Source organism: Grus americana, chromosome 1 (assembly GCF_028858705.1).
Source record: "Grus americana isolate bGruAme1 chromosome 1, bGruAme1.mat, whole genome shotgun sequence".
Taxonomy (NCBI): Eukaryota; Metazoa; Chordata; class Aves; order Gruiformes; family Gruidae; genus Grus; species Grus americana.
This window is the reverse complement of record NC_072852.1, coordinates 671,920-694,750: the sequence shown is the minus strand read 5'-3', so window position 1 is coordinate 694,750 and position 22,831 is coordinate 671,920. Positions and strand designations below refer to the sequence as shown.

Sequence of the window (22,831 nt, the reverse complement as noted above, 5' to 3'; positions counted from 1 at the left end):
GGCGGCGCCGGGGCCACGGAGGCGGTGGAGAAAGACGCGGGGGCCCACGGGTGCTGTGGGGGGGCTTTATTGTCGTGGTCGGGGAGGGGGGCGGTGCGGGAGCTGCCGGGGTCTGGGGGCGATGGGGTGCGGGGTTTGGGGGTCCGGGCTGTGACACGCGGTGCGATGGGGCAGGGGGGTGCGGGGCTGGGGGGCTGGGGCGTGACACAAGCGGGCGCGGGGGTTGGGGTGCAGGGCGCGGTGCGGGGGGGGGGAGGGGGGGCTGCCTCGCCGGGCCCCCCTAGGCAGCGTATTTGCAGATGAAGGGTTTCCTCTCGCTGCAGGAATCGTCCTCCCAGGACAGGAAACCTGCAGGGGGAGAGGAGCGAGCGCTGGGGGGGCGACCCGACCCCCCCCGACCGGACCCCCCCTCCCCTGCCCCCCCCCCGACCCGCCCCCCCCTCCCCTGCCCTCCCCTCCTCTTTCATCCCCCCCTCCCCCCCCCGCCCCCCCCTCCTCTTTCATCCCCCCGCCCTCCCCTGCCCTCCCCTCCTCTTTCATCCCCCCTCCCCCCCCCCGCCCCCCCCCTCCTCTTTCATCCCCCCCTCCCCTGCCCCCCTCACCCGAGGACTCCTCCAGCGCGGCGCAGCGTTTGCCCCTGGGGGAGTCGTCCCCCTCCCAGGCGGAGTAGCGCTTCTTGGACCCGTCCACCCACATCCAGGCTTGGCTCTGGCGCCCCGGGACGGGCAGGAGGCAAGGCAGGCGTCAGGCAGCGACCGGGGGGCGGGGGGGGGGAGCCCCAGCACGGGGGAGGGGGGGGTGCAGACGGGAAGAGGACGGACACAGGCAGTGCAGAAACACGCGTGGGTGCGGGCAGGGGCGCGGGCACCTCTTCGGGACGGGCCCAGGCACGCGTGGGAAGGGTCCGGGGCAGAGCACGGGGGGCGGTTCCCCCCCCCCCCCCGGGAGCGCGGGGGGCGGCTGCAGGCAGCACCGCGGGCAGCATCACGGGCAGCACCGCGGGCAGCACCGCGGGCAGCACCGCAGGCAGCACCGCAGGCAGCACCGCAGGCAGCACCGCGGGCAGCATCACGGGCAGCACCGCGGGCAGCACCGCAGGCAGCACCGCGGCCCGGGACACTCACCCGGTGGTAGAGGCCGATCCAGACGTTCTCCTCCTCGTCCTCCCCCCGGCGCTGGCGCTGGGCGATGAAGGCGGCGAGGGCGCGGTGCTCCTCGGGGGTGTGCAGCGAGGCCAGGTGGCACCCCCCGCGGGTGGCCCTGCACCAGGCCTGGCAGGGACAGGCAGGTCGGGGGGGCTGGCAGCGCTGCCCGCGCGGGGGGGGGCCCGGGCACCCCCCCACCCCCCCAGCACCTACCTCTGCCTTCCTCCAGCTGAGCTCCTGGCCGAAGAGCCCGTAGCAGTGGCCCCTGAAGGCCAGCCAGCCCCGGGGGCACTTGTTCGCCTGCACCGCTGCGGGGGGGGCCCAGGGGCCGGGGGTGAGGGGCTTCACCGTGCCCCCCCCAGCAGCGCCCGGCGGGCAGCAGCCCCTGGGGGGGCTCGGGGCACCCCCGGCCTCCGTCTAGGGGGGGGCTGCTGCGGAGCCCCCGCGTTTTGGGGAGCCCCCGGTGCCCATCACTGCACGGGGCGTGGGGGGGAGCAGTGCCCGTCCCCGGGCCATGCAGGCAGCTGCAGAGGGCAGGGCGGGCAGGGCAGGCAGGCAGGCAGGCAGGGGGGTGCCTGGGGGTGGGTAAGGTGGCGAGGAGCCGGGGGGGGGGAGGGCAGGGTGCAGGCAGGGGCTCACCTTGCAGCGAGGGGTGCAGGGCCAGGCAGACGAGCAGGCAGAGCCCCAGGAAAGCGGCTGGTCCCATCCTCGCCCTTCCCTGTGACAGCCGGGCGGCTGGACTGAGCGTCGTGGGGCTGGCCCAGGCACCCGCTGCCTCCCCGGCACCCACCGCCCCAGCACCCACCGCCCCACTGCCTGCCCCAGCACCCACCACCCAGTGCCCACCCCAGCACCCACTGCCCCAGCACCCACCACCCAGTGCCCACCCCAGCACCCACTGCCCCAGCACCCACTGCCCCAGCACCCACCACCCAGTGCCTGTCCCAGCACCCACCACCCAGTGCCTGCCCCAGCACCCACCACCCCACTGCCTGCCCCAGCACCCACCACCCAGTGCCCGTCCCGGCACCCACCGCCCCAGCACCCACCACCCCACTGCCTGTCCCAGCACCCACCACCCAGTGCCCGTCCCGGCACCCACCGCCCCAGCACCCACCACCCCACTGCCTGTCCCAGCACCCACCACCCAGTGCCCACCCCAGCACCCACTGCCCCAGCACCCACCACCCAGTGCCCACCCCAGCACCCACTGCCCCAGCACCCACTGCCCCAGCACCCACCACCCAGTGCCTGTCCCAGCACCCACCACCCAGTGCCTGCCCCAGCACCCACCACCCCACTGCCTGCCCCAGCACCCACCACCCAGTGCCCGTCCCGGCACCCACCGCCCCAGCACCCACCACCCCACTGCCTGTCCCAGCACCCACCACCCAGTGCCCACCCCAGCACCCACTGCCCCAGCACCCACCACCCAGTGCCCACCCCAGCACCCACTGCCCCAGCACCCACTGCCCCAGCACCCACCACCCAGTGCCTGCCCCAGCACCCACCACCCCACTGCCTGTCCCAGCACCCACCACCCAGTGCCCGTCCCGGCACCCACCGCCCCAGCACCCACCACCCCACTGCCTGTCCCAGGACCCGCTGCTCCATCACCTTCCCTGGCCCCCACCACCCTACCACCTCCCTGGGCACCCACTGCCTCATCATCTGCCCCAGCACCCACCACCGCAGCACCCACCCAGCACCTGCGGGAGCGACGTGGAGATGAGCCTGGCTGGAGCAGGACGTGGCCGCCCCGATGCCTTTATAGGCGCCGCAGCCGGGGTGCAGGGTGTCGGGCAGCGTGGGAGATGGGGTGGGTGGCACCGGCTCTGGGGAGCCGCCCGGCCCCGCTGGCAGCCAGATCAAAGGGGAGATGCGGCCACCCCACGGTCTGGCCCCGCCAGCGGCTCCTCATGTGCTGGGGGGGGGGCAGGGGGGAGCCCCAGAGCTGGCACAGCCCCCTCAGCAGGACCCCCAGCCCGGGCTGACCCCCACCCGAACACCCCCAGAGGCACCGATCCCTGGACGACGTGCCCGCGGTCCCCGTCAGTGCTGGCAGCCAGTGCCACCCAGGACCCCAGGGAGCCCACGGCAGAGTCCCCTCGTCCCGGGGCAGCTCTGCACCCCCCAGCAGTGAGAGCCACCGGCACCAGCCATGGGCGATGCTCCCAACCACGCCGGGAGCCCTGAGCCCCCATGCCCAGGCAGGCCCCACGGTCCCAGCCCCTGGGCACCCTGGGGTGCTGCCCTCCCTGCCTGCACCCTGGGTGCCGGGGCAGAGCACCCTGCGGGAGGGCAATGCCGACCAACCCGGCGTGGGGGAGCTGGGCTGTGCTGGGGTGCAGCGTCAGTCCCGCAGCACGACCTGCGCCGGCCCCACTCGTGATGGTCCCTGGGTGTCACGGGGACTGTCCCGGCAGAGCCCTGCCGTGTCCGTGCTTCTCGGGCAGCTTCTGGTGTTCACCCCAGCCGTGGGGCCCGGCCCTGGGCTGCGCCTCGCCGCGCTGCGTGCTCTGCACCAGGCAGCACCCAGCCCTGGCTGCAGCCGTCTGCGGCACCCACCGCACCGGTGTGAGCACACACCACTCTGGCGTGAGCACGCGCAGCTCCGCAGTGAGCACCCACGGCACTGGTGTGAGCTCTGACCAGCGCAGGGGCCGGGTCGCTGCCCCACAGGTGGGGGTGGCAGCAGCCGGGACCCCCGGGCAGCGCCGCACCCGAGCACGACATGACACGCGGGCCGAGCCGTGCCGAGCGATGCCCAGGTGATGGGCACGGACCCGTGGGGGGAGCGGGGTGCCGGGAAGGAGCACCCTGCCGCAGGGGGACCCCTGGGCACGCAGCCCCCCGAGCAGGGCCAGGCTGGGGTGGGGGGTCAAGGTGCTGCAGCGCTGGGTTAAGGACCGGGGCCGGGGCTGGGCTTGCTGCCCGTGGCTGCGCATCAGATAAGGGAGCAGAGACCAGCGGCTCCCGGCGCGGCTCCAGACGCTCGTCCTGGCTCCAGACACGCACCGGCAGCTCCTGCTCCCCCCGCGCAGGGACCCGGCACGGCCGCCTGGCAGAGGCACCCGACTGTGGCTGCCAGGGTCCCCACCGCGCTCAGGGGGCTCCAGGTCCCAACTTTGAGCCCCCTGGCCACATGGCTGTGCTGGGCCATGGGGGCGAGGTGCAGGATGCGGCCCCAATGCAGGATTTGGGTGCAGGACATGGCCCCAGCACAGGATCGGGGTGCAGGATGTGGCCCCAATGCAGGATTTGGGTGCAGGACATGGCCCCAGCACAGGATCGGGGTGCAGGATGTGGCCCAGCACCGGGCCCGGGGCAGGGGCTGGCAGATGCCCACACAAGGGGACTGGCACCGGCGTGGGCAGGCAGCAGCTCCCGCTCGGTGTCCCCACATCCCGTCGATGCTCCAGCCCCCCTCGGCTGAGTTGGGGTGCATGGCCGGGGGTCACACACACACACACACCCCCCCTTGGGATGAGGGTGACGGTGGCCCCTGCGCCTGGCTGCAGGAGGGACCCCGGCTCAGCAGCCCATGGTGGGTGCAGCATCTGTGCCGGCTCCAGGGATGTCACCGCAGTGCCACCTCCCCATCACCGCGCTGTGTCCCTCTGCGCAGGGACATGGGGCAGCTCTGGCAGCGCAGGAGGGGAACAGGCAGGGGCGCAGAAAGGGGGGGTAGGGCAGCGTGTGCAGGCAGGGTGTGCAGGCAGGGTGTGCAGGCAGGGTGTGGGTGCTGGGTGGGCTCTCAGCCTGCATCCTGGAGCTGGAGCATCCCGGGATGGGGGGGGGGCTCCCAGCCCCGTGTCCTGCTCGATGGGTGCAGGCAGCCGGCGGGAGGAGGGTGCTGGCCGCCTCCAACCATCGGGTGCTGCACAGGGCGAGGCGTCCCGCCGTGCCGGACACGGCCGAGGGGCTCTGTGCAGCAACCGTCCCTGCCGCCGTGCCCCGCTGCACACTCCCCGTCACCACTACGCAGGCAGCCAGCAGGCACGGCTCACCGGTCACCGGCTCACCGCGGGCACGGCTCACGGTGGGCACGGCTCACCGGTCACCGGCTCACCGCGGGCACGGCTCTCCGTGGGCACGGCTCACCGGTCACCGGCTCTCCGCGGGCACGGCTCACTGTGGGCACGGCTCACCGGTCACTGGCTCTCTGCGGGCACGGCTCACCGGTCACCGGCTCACCGTGGGCACGGCTCACTGTGGGCACGGCTCACCGGTCACCGGCTCTCCGCGGGCACGGCTCACCGTGGGCACAGCTCACCGCGGGCACGGCTCTCCGGTCACCGGCTCACTGCAGGCATGGCTCTCCGTGGGCACGGCTCACTGGTCACCGACTCACCATGGGCACGGCTCACCACGGGCACGGCTCACCGGTCACCGGCTCTCCGTGGGCACGGCTCACCGGTCACCGGCTCACTGCGGGCACGGCTCACCGCGGGCACGGCTCACCGTGGGCACAGCTCACCGGTCACCGGCGCCTTTCATCCAGTGCCCAAGGAGCTGCTGACGCCCTGGCCGGTGCCCGCTGGCCGGTGCCCGTCGGCTGCCCGGGGGCTGCCAGGACCCCGTGGGGGTGCAGTGGGTGCGGGGAGCCCCAGCCCGGGGTGCGCCTGCCCAGCGCGGGGGGGACCCCAGCCCGATGGTGGGCGCGGAGCAGGGAGGGGCTCACACCAACAGCCTTTATTGGAAACATTTACAGAGCAGCGACGTCCCAGCTGCCCCCCGCCCCTCGCCCAGCTCCGTGTCCCCCCACACGGGGGGCCAGGCCCCCTCCCCCCTCACTTCCCCCCCTTCTCGGCCGGCTTGTCGAAGAGCTCGGCGACGTCCAGCATGGCCTGGCGGATGTTGCTCCCAAAGCGCTTGGAGTCCTGCGGGGCAGCACCCGTGAGCCCCGCGGCCCCCCCGAGAGCGGGAACCGGCCCCCCCCCCGCCCCTGGGACCCCCGGCACGTCCTGCACCGGCACCACCACAGGCCTCGAGTGGGGTGGGGGTCCCACAGGAGAGGGGCTGGGATGCGGCGGGTTGGGGGGCTGCCCCAGGCCCGTGGGGACCCTGCCCTGCCTGGGGAGCCCCCAGCCCCCACTCGGGGGGTGCCCCCTGCCCTGGGGCTCTCACCGTCTCAGAGCTGGAGAACTTGCTGGAGACATGGAAGGTGATGAGGTTCTCGCCGGCGATGATGTAGGAGACGCCATAGCCGTCGTCCGCCACCTGCGGGGGGTGATGAGTGGGGCCACGGCACCCCGGGGGCACCGGGCACCACTGGGGGCACCCGCCGGGGGCACCCGCCTGGGCCACGGCACTGGGGCACCCGGCTGGGGCTGCCTGCCCCAGAGCCACGGGGGGGGGGCACGGACCACCTGCCTGCCCCTTTGCACACTCATACACCTGCCCCTTGCACACACATACACACACACACAGAGCCCCTTTGCACACTCATACACCTGCCCCTTGCACACACCCCCCCCGCCCCTTTGCACACTCATACACCTGCCCCTTTGCACACCCCCCCGCCCCTTTGCACACTCATACACCTGCCCCTTGCACACACATACACACACACACAGAGCCCCTTTGCACACTCATACACCTGCCCCTTTGCACCCCCCCCCCCCGCCCCTTTGCACACTCATACACCTGCCCCTTTGCACACCCCCCCGCCCCTTTGCACACTCATACACCTGCCCCTTGCACACACACCCCCCGCCCTTTTGCACACTCATACACCTGCCCCTTGCACACCCACCCCCCCGCCCCTTTGCACACTCATACACCTGCCCCTTGCGCACACACACACACACACACTGCCCCTTTGCACACTCATACACCTGCCCCTTGCACACACATACACACACACTGCCCCTTTGCACACTCATACACCTGCCCCTTGCACACCCACCCCCCTGCCCCTTTGCACTCTCATACACCTGCCCCTTGCACACCTGCACTCCAGCCCCTTGCACAGCCACCTGCTGCCCCCACCCCGTGCACACCCCCACCCTCTCTGCTCCCCCCCCAGCCCTGCTGCCCCCCCCCCCCCCCCCCCCCCCGGGGATGCTCACGGGGCCGAAGCCGCCGCCGGTGGAGACGTGGTCGGGGTACTTGTTCAGGTCGAACATCTTCAGCTGCTGCTGCGGCGTCTGGCTCGTGGAGAGGCGCCAGGGCTCCGACAGCACCTGCCCCGACCCCGGACCGGGTGTCAGCGCTGCCGGCTGAGCACCCCACTGCACCCCACTGCTCCCCACTGCGCTCCACTGCACCCCGCTGCACCCCGCTGCACCCCACTGCACCCCACTGCGCCCCACTGCACCCCGCTGCACTCAGCTGCACCCCACTGTGCCCCACTGCACCCCGCTGCACCCCACTGCACCCCACTGCGCCCAGGTGCACCCCACTGCACCCCACTGCACCCCACTGCACCCCACTGCACTCAGCTGCACCCCACTGCGCCCAGCTGCACCCCGCTGCACCCCGCTGCACCCCACTGCACCCCACTGCGCCCCACTGCACCCCACTGCACCCAGCTGCACCCCACTGCATCCAGCTGCACTCCACTGTGCCCCACTGCACCCCACTGCACTCAGCTGCACCCCACTGCGCCCAGCTGCACCCCACTGCACCCCAGTGCATCCAGCTGCACTCCACTGTGCCCCACTGCACCCCACTGCACTCAGCTGCACCCCACTGCGCCCAGCTGCACCCCACTGCACCCCAGTGCATCCAGCTGCACTCCACTGCGCCCCACTGCACCCCACTGCACTCAGCTGCACCCCACTGCGCCCAGCTGCACCCCACTGCGCCCCACTGCACCCAGCTGCACCCCACTGCATCCAGCTGCACTCCACTGCGCCCCACTGCACCCCACTGCACCCAGCTGCACTCCACTGCACCCCACTGCGCCCTGCTGCACCCCACTGCACCCAGCTGCACTCCACTGCGCCCCACTGCACCCCACTGCCCACGGGCACAGCCTCCAGCCCAGCCCCTGCCCCACGTGCCCATGCAGCGTCCTGCGTGCCATGCACATCACCGTTGTGGTGCTGCACGGTGCTGCGTGGTGCTGCGTGGTGCTGCATGCCCCCACGCCCGCCTGGGCTCACCTGGGCCAGGAAGGGGGACTGCACCCCCAGGTAGCGGGACACCACGTAGAGGCAGAAGAGGTGCCGGTCGATGCCGGCCCCGGTCATGGCCATGCGGTACATGTGCTGGTGCTTGTCGGCCGCCAGCTTGAAGAGCCGCTGGCGCTCGGCTCGCTGCGGGGAGAACCGGCTCAGGGCCTGGGTCCCGTCACCCCCGGCCCGGCCACCCCGGGTGCTCTGCGTGGGACGAGCCCTCCCTGGTCCTGCCCGGGGGAGGCAACGGCTGCGCAGCTCCAGGGAGACAGTCCCAAGGGACGGGCACCTCTCCCAGGGAAAGGGACCTCCCCAGGGGATGAGGACCACCCCGAGGGATGGGGACCTCCCTGAGAGATGGGGACCTCCCCGAGAGATGGGGACCTTTTCCAGAGATGGGCACTTTCTCCAGAGTCAGGGACATTCCCAAGGAATAGGGACATCTGCCAGAGGTGGGGACCTCCCCGAGGGACAGGGACCTCCCCAGGGGATGGGACCACCAGAGAGGGGAGGTGCTGGCTCAGCCGGCCGTGCAGGGACTGTCGTGACCCGGCAGGACGGGGCTGAGGGCTCAGAGGGGAGGTCCGGGGAGGAGGGGTGGGGGGGGGGTCGTAGACGCGGACCCTGGCGCATTGCTCACGGTCTGCCTGGGGTCCCCCATGCTGCGCACGAAGGCGGTGGACTCGGCGGTGCAGGACCTCACTGTCTCCGTCCGGCCCTCGCGGAACAGCCGTGTCATGGAGGCCTCGTAGGTGAGGCAGAAGCAGCCCTTGTCCTGCAGAGGCCAGGTGAGACCAGGGCATGTCCAGGAGGTGCTGTGCCTGTCCCTGTCCCTGTCCCATCCCATCCCATCCCATCCCATCCCCATCCCCATCCCCATCCCATCCCCATCCCCATCCCATCCCCATCCCATCCCATCCCCATCCCATCCCCATCCCATCCCCATCCCATCCCATCCCATCCCCATCCCATCCCATCCCCATCCCATCCCCATCCCATCCCATCCCTATCCCATCCCCATCCCATCCCCATCCCATCCCATCCCATCCCCATCCCATCCCATCCCCATCCCATCCCCATCCCATCCCATCACCATCCCATCCCCATCCCATCCCCATCCCCATCCCCATCCCCATCCCCATCCCATCCCATCCCGTCCTGTCCCATCCCATCCCCATCCCATCCCCATCCCATCCCCATCCCCATCCCATCCCCATCCCATCCCATCCCCATCCCATCCCATCCCATCCCCATCCCATCCCATCCCATCCCCATCCCATCCCATCCCCATCCCATCCCATCCCCATCCCCATCCCATCCCATCCCCATCCCATCCCCATCCCCATCCCCATCCCATCCCCATCCCCATCCCCATCCCATCCCCATCCCCATCCCCATCCCCATCCCATCCCATCCCATCCCATCCCATCCCCATCCCATCCCCATCCCCATCCCATCCCCATCCCATCCCCATCCCCATCCCCATCCCCATCCCATCCCATCCCCATCCCATCCCATCCCCATCCCATCCCATCCCATCCCTATCCCCATCCCATCCCATCCCCTCCCCATCCCCATCCCCATCCCATCCCCATCCCATCCCCATCCCCATCCCATCCCATCCCATCCCCATCCCCATCCCATCCCCATCCCATCCCCATCCCCATCCCCATCCCCATCCCATCCCCATCCCATCCCCATCCCCATCCCATCCCCATCCCATCCCCATCCCCATCCCCATCCCCATCCCATCCCATCCCCATCCCATCCCCATCCCCATCCCATCCCATCCCATCCCATCCCATCCCCATCCCATCCCATCCCATCCCCATCCCATCCCCATCCCCATCCCATCCCATCCCATCCCATCCCATCCCATCCCCATCCCATCCCCATCCCATCCCATCCCCATCCCATCCCCATCCCCATCCCCATCCCCATCCCATCCCATCCCATCCCCATCCCCATCCCCATCCCCATCCCATCCCCATCCCCATCCCATCCCATCCCCATCCCATCCCATCCCATCCCATCCCCATCCCCATCCCCATCCCCATCCCCATCCCCATCCCATCCCATCCCCATCCCATCCCATCCCCATCCCATCCCCATCCCATCCCCATCCCATCCCCATCCCATCCCATCCCATCCCATCCCCATCCCCATCCCCATCCCCATCCCATCCCCATCCCCATCCCATCCCATCCCCATCCCATCCCATCCCCATCCCATCCCCATCCCCATCCCCATCCCATCCCATCCCATCCCCATCCCCATCCCCATCCCATCCCCATCCCATCCCATCCCATCCCCATCCCCATCCCCATCCCCATCCCATCCCCATCCCATCCCCATCCCATCCCCATCCCCATCCCCATCCCATCCCCATCCCCATCCCCATCCCATCCCCATCCCATCCCATCCCGTCCCATCCCATCCCATCCCCATCCCATCCCCATCCCCATCCCCATCCCATCCCCATCCCATCCCATCCCCATCCCCATCCCATCCCATCCCCTCCCCATCCCATCCCCATCCCCTCCCCATCCCATCCCATCCCATCCCCATCCCATCCCATCCCCATCCCATCCCATCCCCATCCCCATCCCATCCCATCCCCTCCCCATCCCCATCCCCATCCCCATCCCATCCCCATCCCCATCCCATCCCATCCCATCCCCATCCCATCCCATCCCATCCCATCCCCATCTCCATCCCATCCCATCCCCTCCCCATCCCATCCCCATCCCATCCCCATCCCCATCCCCATCCCCATCCCCATCCCCATCCCATCCCATCCCATCCCCATCCCATCCCCATCCCATCCCCATCCCCATCCCATCCCCATCCCATCCCCATCCCATCCCCATCCCCATCCCATCCCCATCCCCATCCCATCCCCATCCCATCCCATCCCATCCCATCCCCATCCCATCCCCATCCCCATCCCATCCCATCCCCATCCCCACCCCATCCCCATCCCTATCCCATCCCCATCCCTATCCCATCCCCATCCCATCCCCATCCCCATCCCATCCCATCCCATCCCATCCCCATCCCATCCCATCCCATCCCATCCCATCCCCATCCCATCCCCATCCCCATCCCATCCCATCCCCATCCCCACCCCATCCCCATCCCCATCCCATCCCCATCCCCATCCCCATCCCATCCCATCCCCTCCCCATCCCCATCCCCATCCCCATCCCCATCCCCATCCCATCCCATCCCATCCCATCCCATCCCATCCCATCCCATCCCATCCCCATCCCCATCCCATCCCATCCCCTCCCCATCCCATCCCCATCCCATCCCCATCCCCATCCCCATCCCCATCCCCATCCCATCCCATCCCATCCCCATCCCCATCCCATCCCATCCCCATCCCATCCCCATCCCCATCCCCATCCCATCCCATCCCCATCCCATCCCCATCCCCATCCCATCCCCATCCCATCCCCATCCCCATCCCATCCCATCCCATCCCATCCCCATCCCATCCCATCCCATCCCATCCCATCCCCATCCCATCCCATCCCATCCCATCCCCATCCCATCCCCATCCCCATCCCCATCCCCATCCCCATCCCATCCCCATCCCCATCCCATCCCATCCCATCCCCATCCCATCCCATCCCCATCCCATCCCATCCCCATCCCATCCCCATCCCCATCCCATCCCATCCCATCCCCATCCCATCCCCATCCCATCCCATCCCCATCCCATCCCATCCCCATCCCATCCCCATCCCATCCCCATCCCATCCCATCCCATCCCCATCCCATCCCATCCCCATCCCATCCCCATCCCCATCCCATCCCATCCCATCCCCATCCCATCCCCATCCCATCCCATCCCCATCCCATCCCATCCCCATCCCATCCCCATCCCATCCCCATCCCATCCCATCCCATCCCCATCCCATCCCCATCCCCATCCCATCCCCATCCCATCCCCATCCCCATCCCATCCCATCCCATCCCATCCCATCCCCATCCCATCCCATCCCATCCCATCCCCATCCCATCCCCATCCCCATCCCCATCCCCATCCCCATCCCCATCCCATCCCCATCCCCATCCCATCCCATCCCATCCCCATCCCATCCCCATCCCCATCCCATCCCATCCCCATCCCCATCCCATCCCCATCCCATCCCCATCCCCATCCCATCCCCATCCCCATCCCATCCCCATCCCATCCCATCCCCATCCCATCCCATCCCCATCCCATCCCCATCCCATCCCCATCCCCATCCCATCCCATCCCATCCCCATCCCATCCCCATCCCCATCCCATCCCATCCCCATCCCATCCCCATCCCCATCCCATCCCCATCCCATCCCCATCCCCATCCCCATCCCATCCCATCCCCATCCCCATCCCATCCCATCCCATCCCCATCCCCATCCCATCCCATCCCCATCCCATCCCCATCCCATCCCCATCCCATCCCCATCCCATCCCATCCCCATCCCATCCCCATCCCATCCCCATCCCCATCCCATCCCATCCCCATCCCATCCCCATCCCCATCCCATCCCCACCCCCATCCCATCCCCATCCCCATCCCCATCCCCATCCCATCCCATCCCATCCCATCCCATCCCCATCCCCTCCCCATCCCATCCCATCCCATCCCCATCCCCATCCCATCCCATCCCCATCCCCATCCCCATCCCATCCCCATCCCCATCCCATCCCCATCCCATCCCATCCCATCCCATCCCCATCCCGTCGGAGCAGCTCACGCGGAAGTGGGCGAGCTGCAGGGAGATCTGGATGAAGGCGTCGGGGCTGGTCCGGCACTTCTTGATCAGCCCCTTCCCGAAGTCGGAGAACTGGAAGCAGCAGAAGTCCACGTCGTCGGCCAGCGCCTTGGCCAGGCGGTACGAGCCCTCGATGGCGGCACGGCACTGCGGAGAGGCGCGCCTATGGCAGACGGGGCGCACGGCACCGGCCCCCCGCCCCCCCCCGTCGCCCGGAGCGGGGAGACGCTGACGGCTCAGCCCCAGCCCGGGGCGCAGGCAGGGGCGCTGGGGGGGCCAACGGGACCCCGGCGTGCCGATGCTGCGGGGTGCAGAGCCCACCCTGCTGCCGCGCGGTGCAGGGGGACCCCGAGATCCTGCCTGCAGGGCCGGAGCGGGGACACTTGGGGGTCAGACCCACCTCCTGGGGGATGTCCCACTGGAGGCGCTGGGGGGGGGCGAGCAGGGTGTCGGGCTCGCCCAGGCAGTGCCCCCCCTCCGTGTAGCCCAGCTGGAATTTGTCTGTCGCCAGCATGAACTGGGGGGAGAGGTGCCCCTGAGCGCGGGGCCACGGCCCCCCAAACCCCCCGCATCGCCCCATTCCCCCCCTGGCTGCCCCACTCACCCCAGGGCGGCCCCTTGCCCCCCCACCGCAGCCCCCCTCACCCCAGCTTGTCCCAGGGCTCCCCCCAGGGCATCCCCCGGGACCCCCCTGCCCCCAGGAGGGGGGTGCCCATCTCTGGGGTGCCCAGCTGGGGGTGCCCCATGGGGGTGCTCAGCCTGGGGACGCCCAACGGGAGTGCCCAGCCCTGGGGGTGCCCACCTCTGGGGGTCCCTAAGTGGGGGTCCCCAACCCGGGGGTCCCAACAGGGGTGCCCCATGGGGGTGCTCAGCCCGGGGGTGCCCCCCCCCCCCCCGTTACCTCCCAGAGGTGCCCGATGATGGGCGCGTCGGCCCAGGAGTGCTCGGCGTTGGCCCCCAGCTTCCCGTTCTTGTAGACCACCAGGGTGAAGGACTTGTCGAACCAGCTGCGGGGAGGGGGGTGAGGGCTGGGTGGGGGCCGCGGGGCGGGGGAGCCTGGGGTGGGGCCTGGGGGGGTGCCCACCGGTCGTAGCACTGGCCGTGCAGCAGGGACTTGGCGTAGGCGTCCATGCAGCCCTCGCGGCCCGGGCGGTAGCCGTGCTCCTCCTCGTCCAGCGTCAGGAAGAAGGCTGCCCGCTCGATGGCGTCCAGCGACGCCTTGTTCTTCCCGTGGCTGAAGAACCGGGCTCGAGCCTCGGCCCAGGGCACCCTGACGGCACCGCCAGCGTGAGGGCGGGGGCTGCCGATGCCCGGACCCACCACCCTGCGCCAGCTCCCCGAGCCCCCCGACCCGACCCGCACCGCGGCCCCCACCCGTGGGTGGCCCTGGGGTCTGGCACGGGGCCCGTGGGGGTGCGGGGCTGGTGACGCCCACTGTCCCGCTGAGGCCCTGAGCCCACCGCCCCCGTGCCCTGACCCACGCTGCAGCCCCCACCCATGGGTGGCCCCAAGGTCCCCATCCCAGAGCATCTCCTCCATCCCCCTGTGCCTGCTCCTGCTGCTCCGGGCAAGTGTGCACAGCGTGTACAGCACCCACAGCACCCACAGCACCTATAGCACCCACAGCACCTATAGCACCTATAGCACCCACAGCACCTATAGCACCCACAGCACCCACAGCACCCACAGCACCCACAGCACCTATAGCACCCACAGCACCTATAGCACCCACAGCACCCACAGCACCCACAGCACTCACAGCACCCATAGCACCCACAGCACCTATAGCACCTATAGCACCCACAGCACCCACAGCACCTATAGCACCCACAGCACCCCCAGCACCCACAGCACCCATAGCACCCACAGCACTCACAGCACCCATAGCACCCACAGCACCTATAGCACCCACAGCACCTATAGCACCCACAGCACCCACAGCACCCACAGCACCTATAGCACCTATAGCACTCACAGCACCCACAGCACCTATAGCACCCACAGCACCTATAGCACCCACAGCACCCACAGCACCTATAGCACCTATAGCACCCACAGCACTCACAGCACCCACAGCACCCCCAGCACCCCCAGCACCCACAGCACCCACAGCACCTATAGCACCTATAGCACCCACAGCACCTATAGCACCTATAGCACCCACAGCACCTATAGCACCCACAGCACTCACAGCACCCACAGCACCCCCAGCACCCCCAGCACCCCCAGCACCTATAGCACCCACAGCACCCACAGCACTCACAGCACCCATAGCACCCACAGCACCTATAGCACCTATAGCACCCACAGCACCTATAGCACCCACAGCACCCCCAGCACCCACAGCACCCATAGCACCCACAGCACTCACAGCACCCATAGCACCCACAGCACCTATAGCACCCACAGCACCCACAGCACCCACAGCACCCACAGCACCTATAGCACCCACAGCACCTATAGCACCCACAGCACCCACAGCACCCACAGCACTCACAGCACCCATAGCACCCACAGCACCTATAGCACCTATAGCACCCACAGCACCCACAGCACCTATAGCACCCACAGCACCCCCAGCACCCACAGCACCCATAGCACCCACAGCACTCACAGCACCCATAGCACCCACAGCACCTATAGCACCCACAGCACCTATAGCACCCACAGCACCCACAGCACCCACAGCACCTATAGCACCTATAGCACTCACAGCACCCACAGCACCTATAGCACCCACAGCACCTATAGCACCCACAGCACCCACAGCACCTATAGCACCTATAGCACCCACAGCACTCACAGCACCCACAGCACCCCCAGCACCCCCAGCACCCACAGCACCCACAGCACCTATAGCACCTATAGCACCCACAGCACCTATAGCACCTATAGCACCCACAGCACCTATAGCACCCACAGCACTCACAGCACCCACAGCACCCCCAGCACCCCCAGCACCCCCAGCACCCCCAGCACCTATAGCACCCACAGCACCCACAGCACTCACAGCACCCATAGCACCCACAGCACCTATAGCACCTATAGCACCCACAGCACCTATAGCACCCACAGCACCCCCAGCACCCACAGCACCCATAGCACCCACAGCACTCACAGCACCCATAGCACCCACAGCACCTATAGCACCCACAGCACCTATAGCACCCACAGCACCCACTGCACCCACAGCACCTATAGCACCTATAGCACTCACAGCACCCACAGCACCTATAGCACCCACAGCACCTATAGCACCCACAGCACCCACAGCACCTATAGCACCCATAGCACCCACAGCACTCACAGCACCCACAGCACCCCCAGCACCCATAGCACCCACAGCACCTATAGCACCTATAGCACCTATAGCACCCACAGCACCTATAGCACCCCCAGCACCCCCAGCACCCCCAGCACCTATAGCACCCACAGCACCCACAGCACTCACAGCACCCATAGCACTCACAGCACTCACAGCACCCCCAGCACCCCCAGCACCCCCAGCACCCCCAGCACCTATAGCACCCACAGCACCCACAGCACCCACAGCACTCACAGCACCCATAGCACTCACAGCACTCACAGCACCCCCAGCACCTATAGCACCTATAGCACCCACAGCACCTATAGCACCCCCAGCACCCCCAGCACCCCCAGCACCCACAGCACTCACAGCACCCACAGCACCCATAGCACCCCCAGCACCCCCAGCACCCCCAGCACCTATAGCACCTATAGCACCCACAGCACCCACAGCACCCCCAGCACCCCCAGCACCCACAGCACCCCCAGCACCCCCAGCACCCCCAGCACGCAGAGCGTGCCCGGAGCACGGGGACCGGCCGGGACGCTGGCACCTCTCTCCGGCGGTGAGTGCCGCCAGCCGCTCCTCGCCAGGCTGGGGGGCCGAGGGGTCGTCCAGGATGCGCTGGAACTGCAGCTCCAGGTCGCGGGGCCGCAACAGCTGCCCCCCGTAGTAGAGCCAGACCTTGTAGAAGCGGCCCTTGTGGTAGACGGCCAGGTGCTTGCTGTCCACCAGGTGCAGCAGCGTGTCTGGGGGGGGACAGCGGTGTCACGGCCACCCCGCGGCCCCGGGACCCCACCCGGGACAGACCCTGTGCGGGGGATGGGGGATGGGGTGCCCCCCCCCGGCCCCCCCGTACCCGTCTCCTTGCCGGGGATGCGGGTGGTGTTGAACATCCGTTCCGACTGGTAGGAGCACATGGGCACGATGCCCAGCGCCATCATCTGTGCGGGGCCGCGGTGAGGGGGGGGGCCGGGGCACCTACGCCCCCACCTCCAGCCCCTGCACCCCCCAACCCCCCCCAGCAGCCCCGGGACCCCATGCCAGCCCCACGGCAACTCCCCGCTGGCCCTACCCCTGCCCCCCACCTCCCCTGCCCCCCTGCTCTCCCCAAGACCCCCAGCCCCAGCGGTGCCCCCCCCCCCACCCCAGCCCCTCGGGTGCTCACGGGGGGGATCTCCCCGCGGTCCAGCTTGCGGCGGTACAGCAGGATGGCGTGCACCACGTTGCCCGCCCGGGCAGCCTGGATGTGGCTGGGGGTCACGTAGAGAAAATCCTGGGGACAAGGGACGGGGCTCAGGGAGGATGTCGGGGGGACACCCGGTGGGGGTTTCGGTCATGCCGGCGGTGTCCGTCCCCCCCCCTCCTGCCCTTACCATGGCGTAGTAGTTGCTGTTGACCATGAGCGGGCTGCGGCCGCGCAGGTAGATGTACTGCTCCCACCAGTCGCTCACCTACAGGGACAGGGATGGGGACAAGGATGGGGTGCAGGACCATGGGCTTGGGTTTTGGGGGGAGCACCGCCGCGTCACCCCCCCCCGACGGCCGGACGGCCGTCGGGGGGGGGTGACGCGGCGGTGCTCCCCCCCCCTTCTCCAGCACCGGAGGAGCCCCAGGGTACTCACATAATTAGTTGTCCACCAGGACTTGAGGATCAGGTACTTCTGCAGCCGCGGAGCCGTCTTCTCCTTGAATTCCTTGGCCAGAGCTTCCATCCTGCTGTACTTCTCGTCATCCATGAGCGGGCGCACCGACTCCAGGTACTGTGGGGAGGGGGTCTCATCCCTGTCCCACCGTGGACGGACACTTCCCCCCCCCCTCCCCGGTCCCATCCCAGCCCCTTACCCGGGTGATGGTGGCCTCCACGGAGGGCACGGGCAGCTTGGGGAGAGAGGTCTGGAAGCTGTAGAGCAGGGGCTTGCGGACAGACAGCACCTTCATCAGCGCCTGCCGGGCACGCGGAGAGGATGGAGGGGACGGGGCAGAGCCGCAGGACCACGGCGTGGCCGTGCATCACCCGCGTACCAGTTCCTGCTGCCGGCACCGTGAGTCCTGCACGTGCCTGCTGCGCCACAGCCGGGTGCCAGCCCTGCGCCGTCGCCGGTCCCAGCCCTGCGCGGTGTCCCTGGCCCATCCCCGCACGCTGTCCCGGTCCCAGCCCGGTCTGGGCAGCTGCTCCTGCCCGTGCCCACCCCCGGCAGAGCAGCTCCGAGCGGCTCCCGGCTTTGCTGCCGGGTTCCTGCGGCTCCCCTGGGCCCCTGGCACCCACCACGGAGCGGGCTCAGCTCGTCCCCAGCGTCACCAGCCCCCACCAGCACCCTGGCACCCACCGTCTGCACACGCGCGCGTGCGCACACACACACACGTGCATGCAGACACAGCACCCCATGCCGCAGCATCCTCCTGTGCCCATGCCGGCACCCACGCCAGCAGCACCCTGCTCGGCACCACTTGCCCTGCCGGGCCGGTGCCGGTGCCGGCTGCAGGCGTCGCTCACCACCCAAATCCTGGTGCTGCGGCTCATCTTGCCGTGGGGCTCAAACATCCAACCATGGTAGGAGAGGAGCAGCTTCAGCGCCTGCCGGAACAGCACGACGGCAGAGAGCCAGACGCCGGTGGAGAAGAGCGCGGCGCTCACCATCGTCCGGCTCTCGTAGCTCAGGAGGCGGCTGTGGGGGCAGACGGGGGGAGGGGGGACGTGACGGGCTGGGGGACACGAATGGTGGGACCCCCTCGGGGATGTCCGTGGTGTTGGGGGACGTGAAGTGGGCCCCCCCGGGAGGTCTCCAAGTGGGGCTGTGCCTGTGGGGTGGGGGTGCGTGGGGTGGGAACCCCCGGGGGGTGCTGCCGGCCCCCGTGGCCATGCTGGGGGTTGGGGGGCGTGTGGACGGGTGCCCCTGGGAGACGGGGCAGGTGGGGCCGTGCCCACGGGCTGAGGGCAGCGGCCCCCCCCCGGCCGAGCCACCCGCGCTCACCTCTCGGGCAGGCAGTGGCGGATGCGGGCGATCATCCCCAGGGAGGGGTCCACCTGGCAGTAGAAGGAGCCGGCGGTGGCCATCACGACCACCATCCAGCTGGAGGGGGAGGCGGGGTAGACGCCGGTCAGGAAGCTGTTCTGTGGGCACAGGGGGCGTCAGGGCGGTGGGGGCGGCGGGGACAGGGGGTCCGACCCTCCGGCTGCCCCTGGCTGGGCCCACCTTGGCGCGGACCAGGCGCTTCTTCCAGGAGGAGATGCCGGCGAGGTAGAGCTGCCTGACGGCCTCGCGGCTGAGGTGGAAGTCCAAGCCCTCGGGGGTGACAGTGAACTGGAAGGCCACGGCCTGGTGAGCCTCCGCCATCCTGGGGGTCTGCCGGCTCCTGCGGGGGTACACGGGGGTGCTGAGCGCGGGGACGGCCACCGCCGGGAAACGCCGCCCGGGACGGAGGGGGGAACCCTGCCCGGCTCAAACGCCACCGGGGGCGGGGGGGGGGATGGCGGGTGCCCTTGCCCGAGGGGTGGGGGGGCACTGCCGCACGGTGCACGGGCACCGGAGGGCCTCAGAAGCGCGTGCCGGCGGCGGTGCGAGGACGGCCACGTCCCGGGGGGGCCTGCCAGCCCGGTGCGCGTGCCGCGGCCCAGTCACGCGGCGCTGGCCGGGCGCCCACTGAGGGAAGGGTCAGTGCTGCCTCTGGCCCCGGCAGCGTCCCCAGCGCTTGCGGAGAGGGCACGGCGGTGCAGACACACCCCCGCTCACGGGCAGCTGCCTGGGCCCTGCCTGCGGCAAAACACTCGGAGGACAAGGCAGCACCTGCCCCCGCGCCGGCACACGGCACACGGCACACGGCACACGGCACACGCTGTCCCCACGCAGGCAGCCGCGGCCGCGCCGGGAACGCCGCTGGCCGAGGCAGCAGCAGGAGCCATGGGGCGAGGAGGGACCCCTCTGCGGGCACAGCCGGGCTCCCAGGGGGTCCCCGGGGACCCTCTGGTGTCAGCGCAGCCGGTGCCAGCCCGGGGTGCTGCTGGAGCCCAGGCCTCGGGGCGGGGGGAGCCCCCAGAGGTGCCCCCAGTGCGGGTGTGCTAAGGGTGCCCTTTCACAAGGGCGTCCCTGGGCCGGAGGCAAACAGCAACAGCTCTGCAAGAGCCAAGATACACCGCTACCGCTGCACCGCACTGCACCGCACTGCACCGCACTGCACCGCACTGCACCGTGCTGCACTGCACTGCACTGCACTGCACCGCATGGCTACACCGCACTGCACCGTGCTGCACCACACTGCACCGCACTGCACGGCTGCACCGCACTGCGCTGGTGTGCATTGCACTGCCTTGCTCTGCGCTGGGCTGCACCGCACTGCAACCCGCTGCACCGCCCTGCGTGGCACAGCACCGCCCTGCACGGCACAGCATTAGACCGCATCACCCCGCAGGAAAGCGCACCGCAGTGCGTGGCACTGCCCGGCTGCAGGCTGCACCGCACCCCACTGTGCGCAATCACCCGGCACGGCACGGCACGGCACGGCACGGCAGTGTCACCGCAGGCTCCCGGGGACCCCGCAGGGCCCACGGCCGCGGGTGGGACGAGGCCGCGTGGGGCCGCCGCCCACCCTCCCCCGCAGCGAGCGCCGCAAGGTCACCAGGCCCGGGCCGGGCCCGCCGGGACACGGAGCTCACGGAGCCCACGGAGATCCCGCAGCCCCCGGGGGCGGCCTCGCCAGACACCGCCGCCGGCCCACGGAGCCCTCCCCGCGGCCTCGGGCCCCGCTGCCGGGGCTGCGCTAAGGGCCGGGGGTGCGGGCCGGGGGGTGCGGGCCGGGGGCAGCACAGGCGGGACCCACGGCGGTGCGGGGAGCCGTGGGGCAGTGGGCCAGTGGGGGTCTGGAGGGCGCTGCCCACGGACACGGGTGGGACCCGGCGCCGGGCGGGTGCGGGGCCGTGGGGTCCCCCGGCGCCGGGGGTGGGGGGGGGCCCCGTCCCGTGCGGCTCCCGCCCCCGCGGTACTCCCCCACGCGTGGGTCCCCCCGCCCGCCCGCCCGGGTGCCCGGTACCTTCTCGGGGGCGCGGACGGCGGGCGGCAGCCCCGGGAACGGCGGGTCCCTGCGGCCCGGAGCGGGTAACCGGACACCGGCGGCGGGCGGGAGCCGCTCCATGGCCCGAAATGGCAGCGGCGGCACCGCTCCCCCCCCGCCCCGCCCGCCGCCCCGCTCCTCCCCCGGGCAGGGACCCGCTTCACAGAACCACGGAAACACGGACCGGTTTGGGTGGGCAGGGACCTCCCAGCCCACCCAGTGCCACCCCGTGCCATGGGCAGGGACACCCTCCACTAGCCCAGGTTGCCCAAAGCCCCATCCAACCTGGCCTTGAACACTGCCAGGGAGCCAGGGGCAGCCACAGCTTCTCTGGGCACCCTGGGCCAGGGCCTCAGCACCCTCACAGGGAAGGATTTCTGCCTCACATCCCATCTCCATCTGCCCTCCTGCAGCTTCAGGCCATTCCCCTTGGCCTGTCACTCCCTGCCCTTGGCACCAGCCCCTCTCCAGCTTTCCTGGAGCCCCTGCAGGGACTGGAAGGGGCTCTAAGGTCTCCCTGGAGCCTTCTCTTCTCCAGGCTGAACCACCCCAACTCTCTCAGCCTGAGGTCTCCATAGCAGAGGTGCTCCAGCCCTCGCAGCATCTCCGTGGCCTCCTCTGGCCTCGCTCCAACAGCTCCATGTCCTTCTTGTGCTGGGGACCCCCGAGCTGGACGCAGCACTGCAGGGGGGTCTCAGCAGAGCGGAGCAGAGGGGCAGAATCCCCTCCCTCGACCTGCTGCTCACGCTGCTGGACACGCAGCCCAGGACATGGGTGGCTTTCTGGGCTGCCAGCGCACATTGCTGGTTTATGTCCAATTTTCATCCAGCAGTACCCCCAAGTCCTTCTGCCCAGGGCTGCTCCCCATCCATTCCTCGCCCAGCCTGGAGCTGTGCTTGGGATTGCCCTGACCCACGTGCAGGACCTTGCCCTTGGCCTTGTGCATCCCTGGGCAGGGACTGGCACCCCGGGCAGGTCCCCGCACCACGCAAGCCGCCCCCCCCCATCCCGGCTCAGCTGTGGGCAGCGTGGCCGTGGGGCTGCCCCGGGGGGTCCGTGCACGGGCAGGGCTGTGCTGGGCCTGTCCCACTCCCCGGGCCGTACGGGGCCACAGGGCCGGATCCTGCCACGCCACGGCAGCGGAGCAGGGCAGCGCCGGGCAAGGGCAGGTGGAGGAGAGGCCACTGCCTGCGTGCCTGGGAGGCCCTGGCCGTCCCCTCCCCGCTCACTCTGGAGCAGACCGGAGGCAGCTGCCTGCACTGCCTGTGCTGCCTGCCCGCAGGGAAGGGCGTCTGGAGGAGGCTGCAGCGCAGCAGCAGCACGGCCCCCCCAGCCACAGCCCAGGGCAAGGGCTGCCTCCCCAGCGATGGTGGGGGTGCAGGTGGGGCACACGCGTGTGCGCACAGGCTGCACACATGCTCAGGTGTGTGCTGGGT

At 69.9% G+C, this 22,831-nt stretch overlaps 2 protein-coding genes across 3 annotated transcripts; both read right to left on the bottom strand.

Moving 5' to 3' along the window:
* Nucleotides 1-184: 184 nt before the first annotated feature.
* Nucleotides 185-1,851, bottom strand: LOC129201429 (rheacalcin-1-like). The gene is made up of 5 exons (XM_054812700.1): nt 1,785-1,851; nt 1,359-1,453; nt 1,125-1,271; nt 603-708; nt 185-348 (listed from the first exon to the last, which is right to left on the bottom strand). The coding sequence occupies exons 1-5, from the start codon at nt 1,849-1,851 to the stop codon at nt 281-283; spliced, it is 483 nt and encodes a 160-aa protein (XP_054668675.1). The 3' UTR covers nt 185-280.
* A 3,974-nt stretch (nt 1,852-5,825) lies between these two features.
* CPT1B (carnitine palmitoyltransferase 1B) lies at nt 5,826-21,505 on the bottom strand. Of its 2 annotated transcripts, XM_054830424.1 has the most exons (20): nt 21,375-21,476; nt 20,934; nt 19,544-19,703; nt 19,322-19,420; nt 18,844-19,015; nt 18,192-18,293; nt 17,972-18,109; nt 17,723-17,800; nt 17,515-17,622; nt 17,206-17,290; nt 16,900-17,095; nt 14,124-14,309; nt 13,941-14,046; nt 13,440-13,556; nt 13,022-13,186; nt 8,910-9,044; nt 8,258-8,410; nt 7,220-7,333; nt 6,276-6,368; nt 5,826-6,028 (listed from the first exon to the last, which is right to left on the bottom strand). In XM_054830424.1, exons 1-20 carry the CDS (start codon nt 21,474-21,476, stop codon nt 5,939-5,941), a joined length of 2,400 nt encoding a protein of 799 aa, XP_054686399.1. In that variant the 3' UTR covers nt 5,826-5,938. The 2 variants fall into 2 exon arrangements, with proteins under 2 accessions (XP_054686399.1, XP_054686391.1); XM_054830416.1 differs by lacking the exon at nt 20,934 and having other exon boundaries at nt 19,322-19,461; nt 21,375-21,505.
* Nucleotides 21,506-22,831: the final 1,326 nt, after the last annotated feature.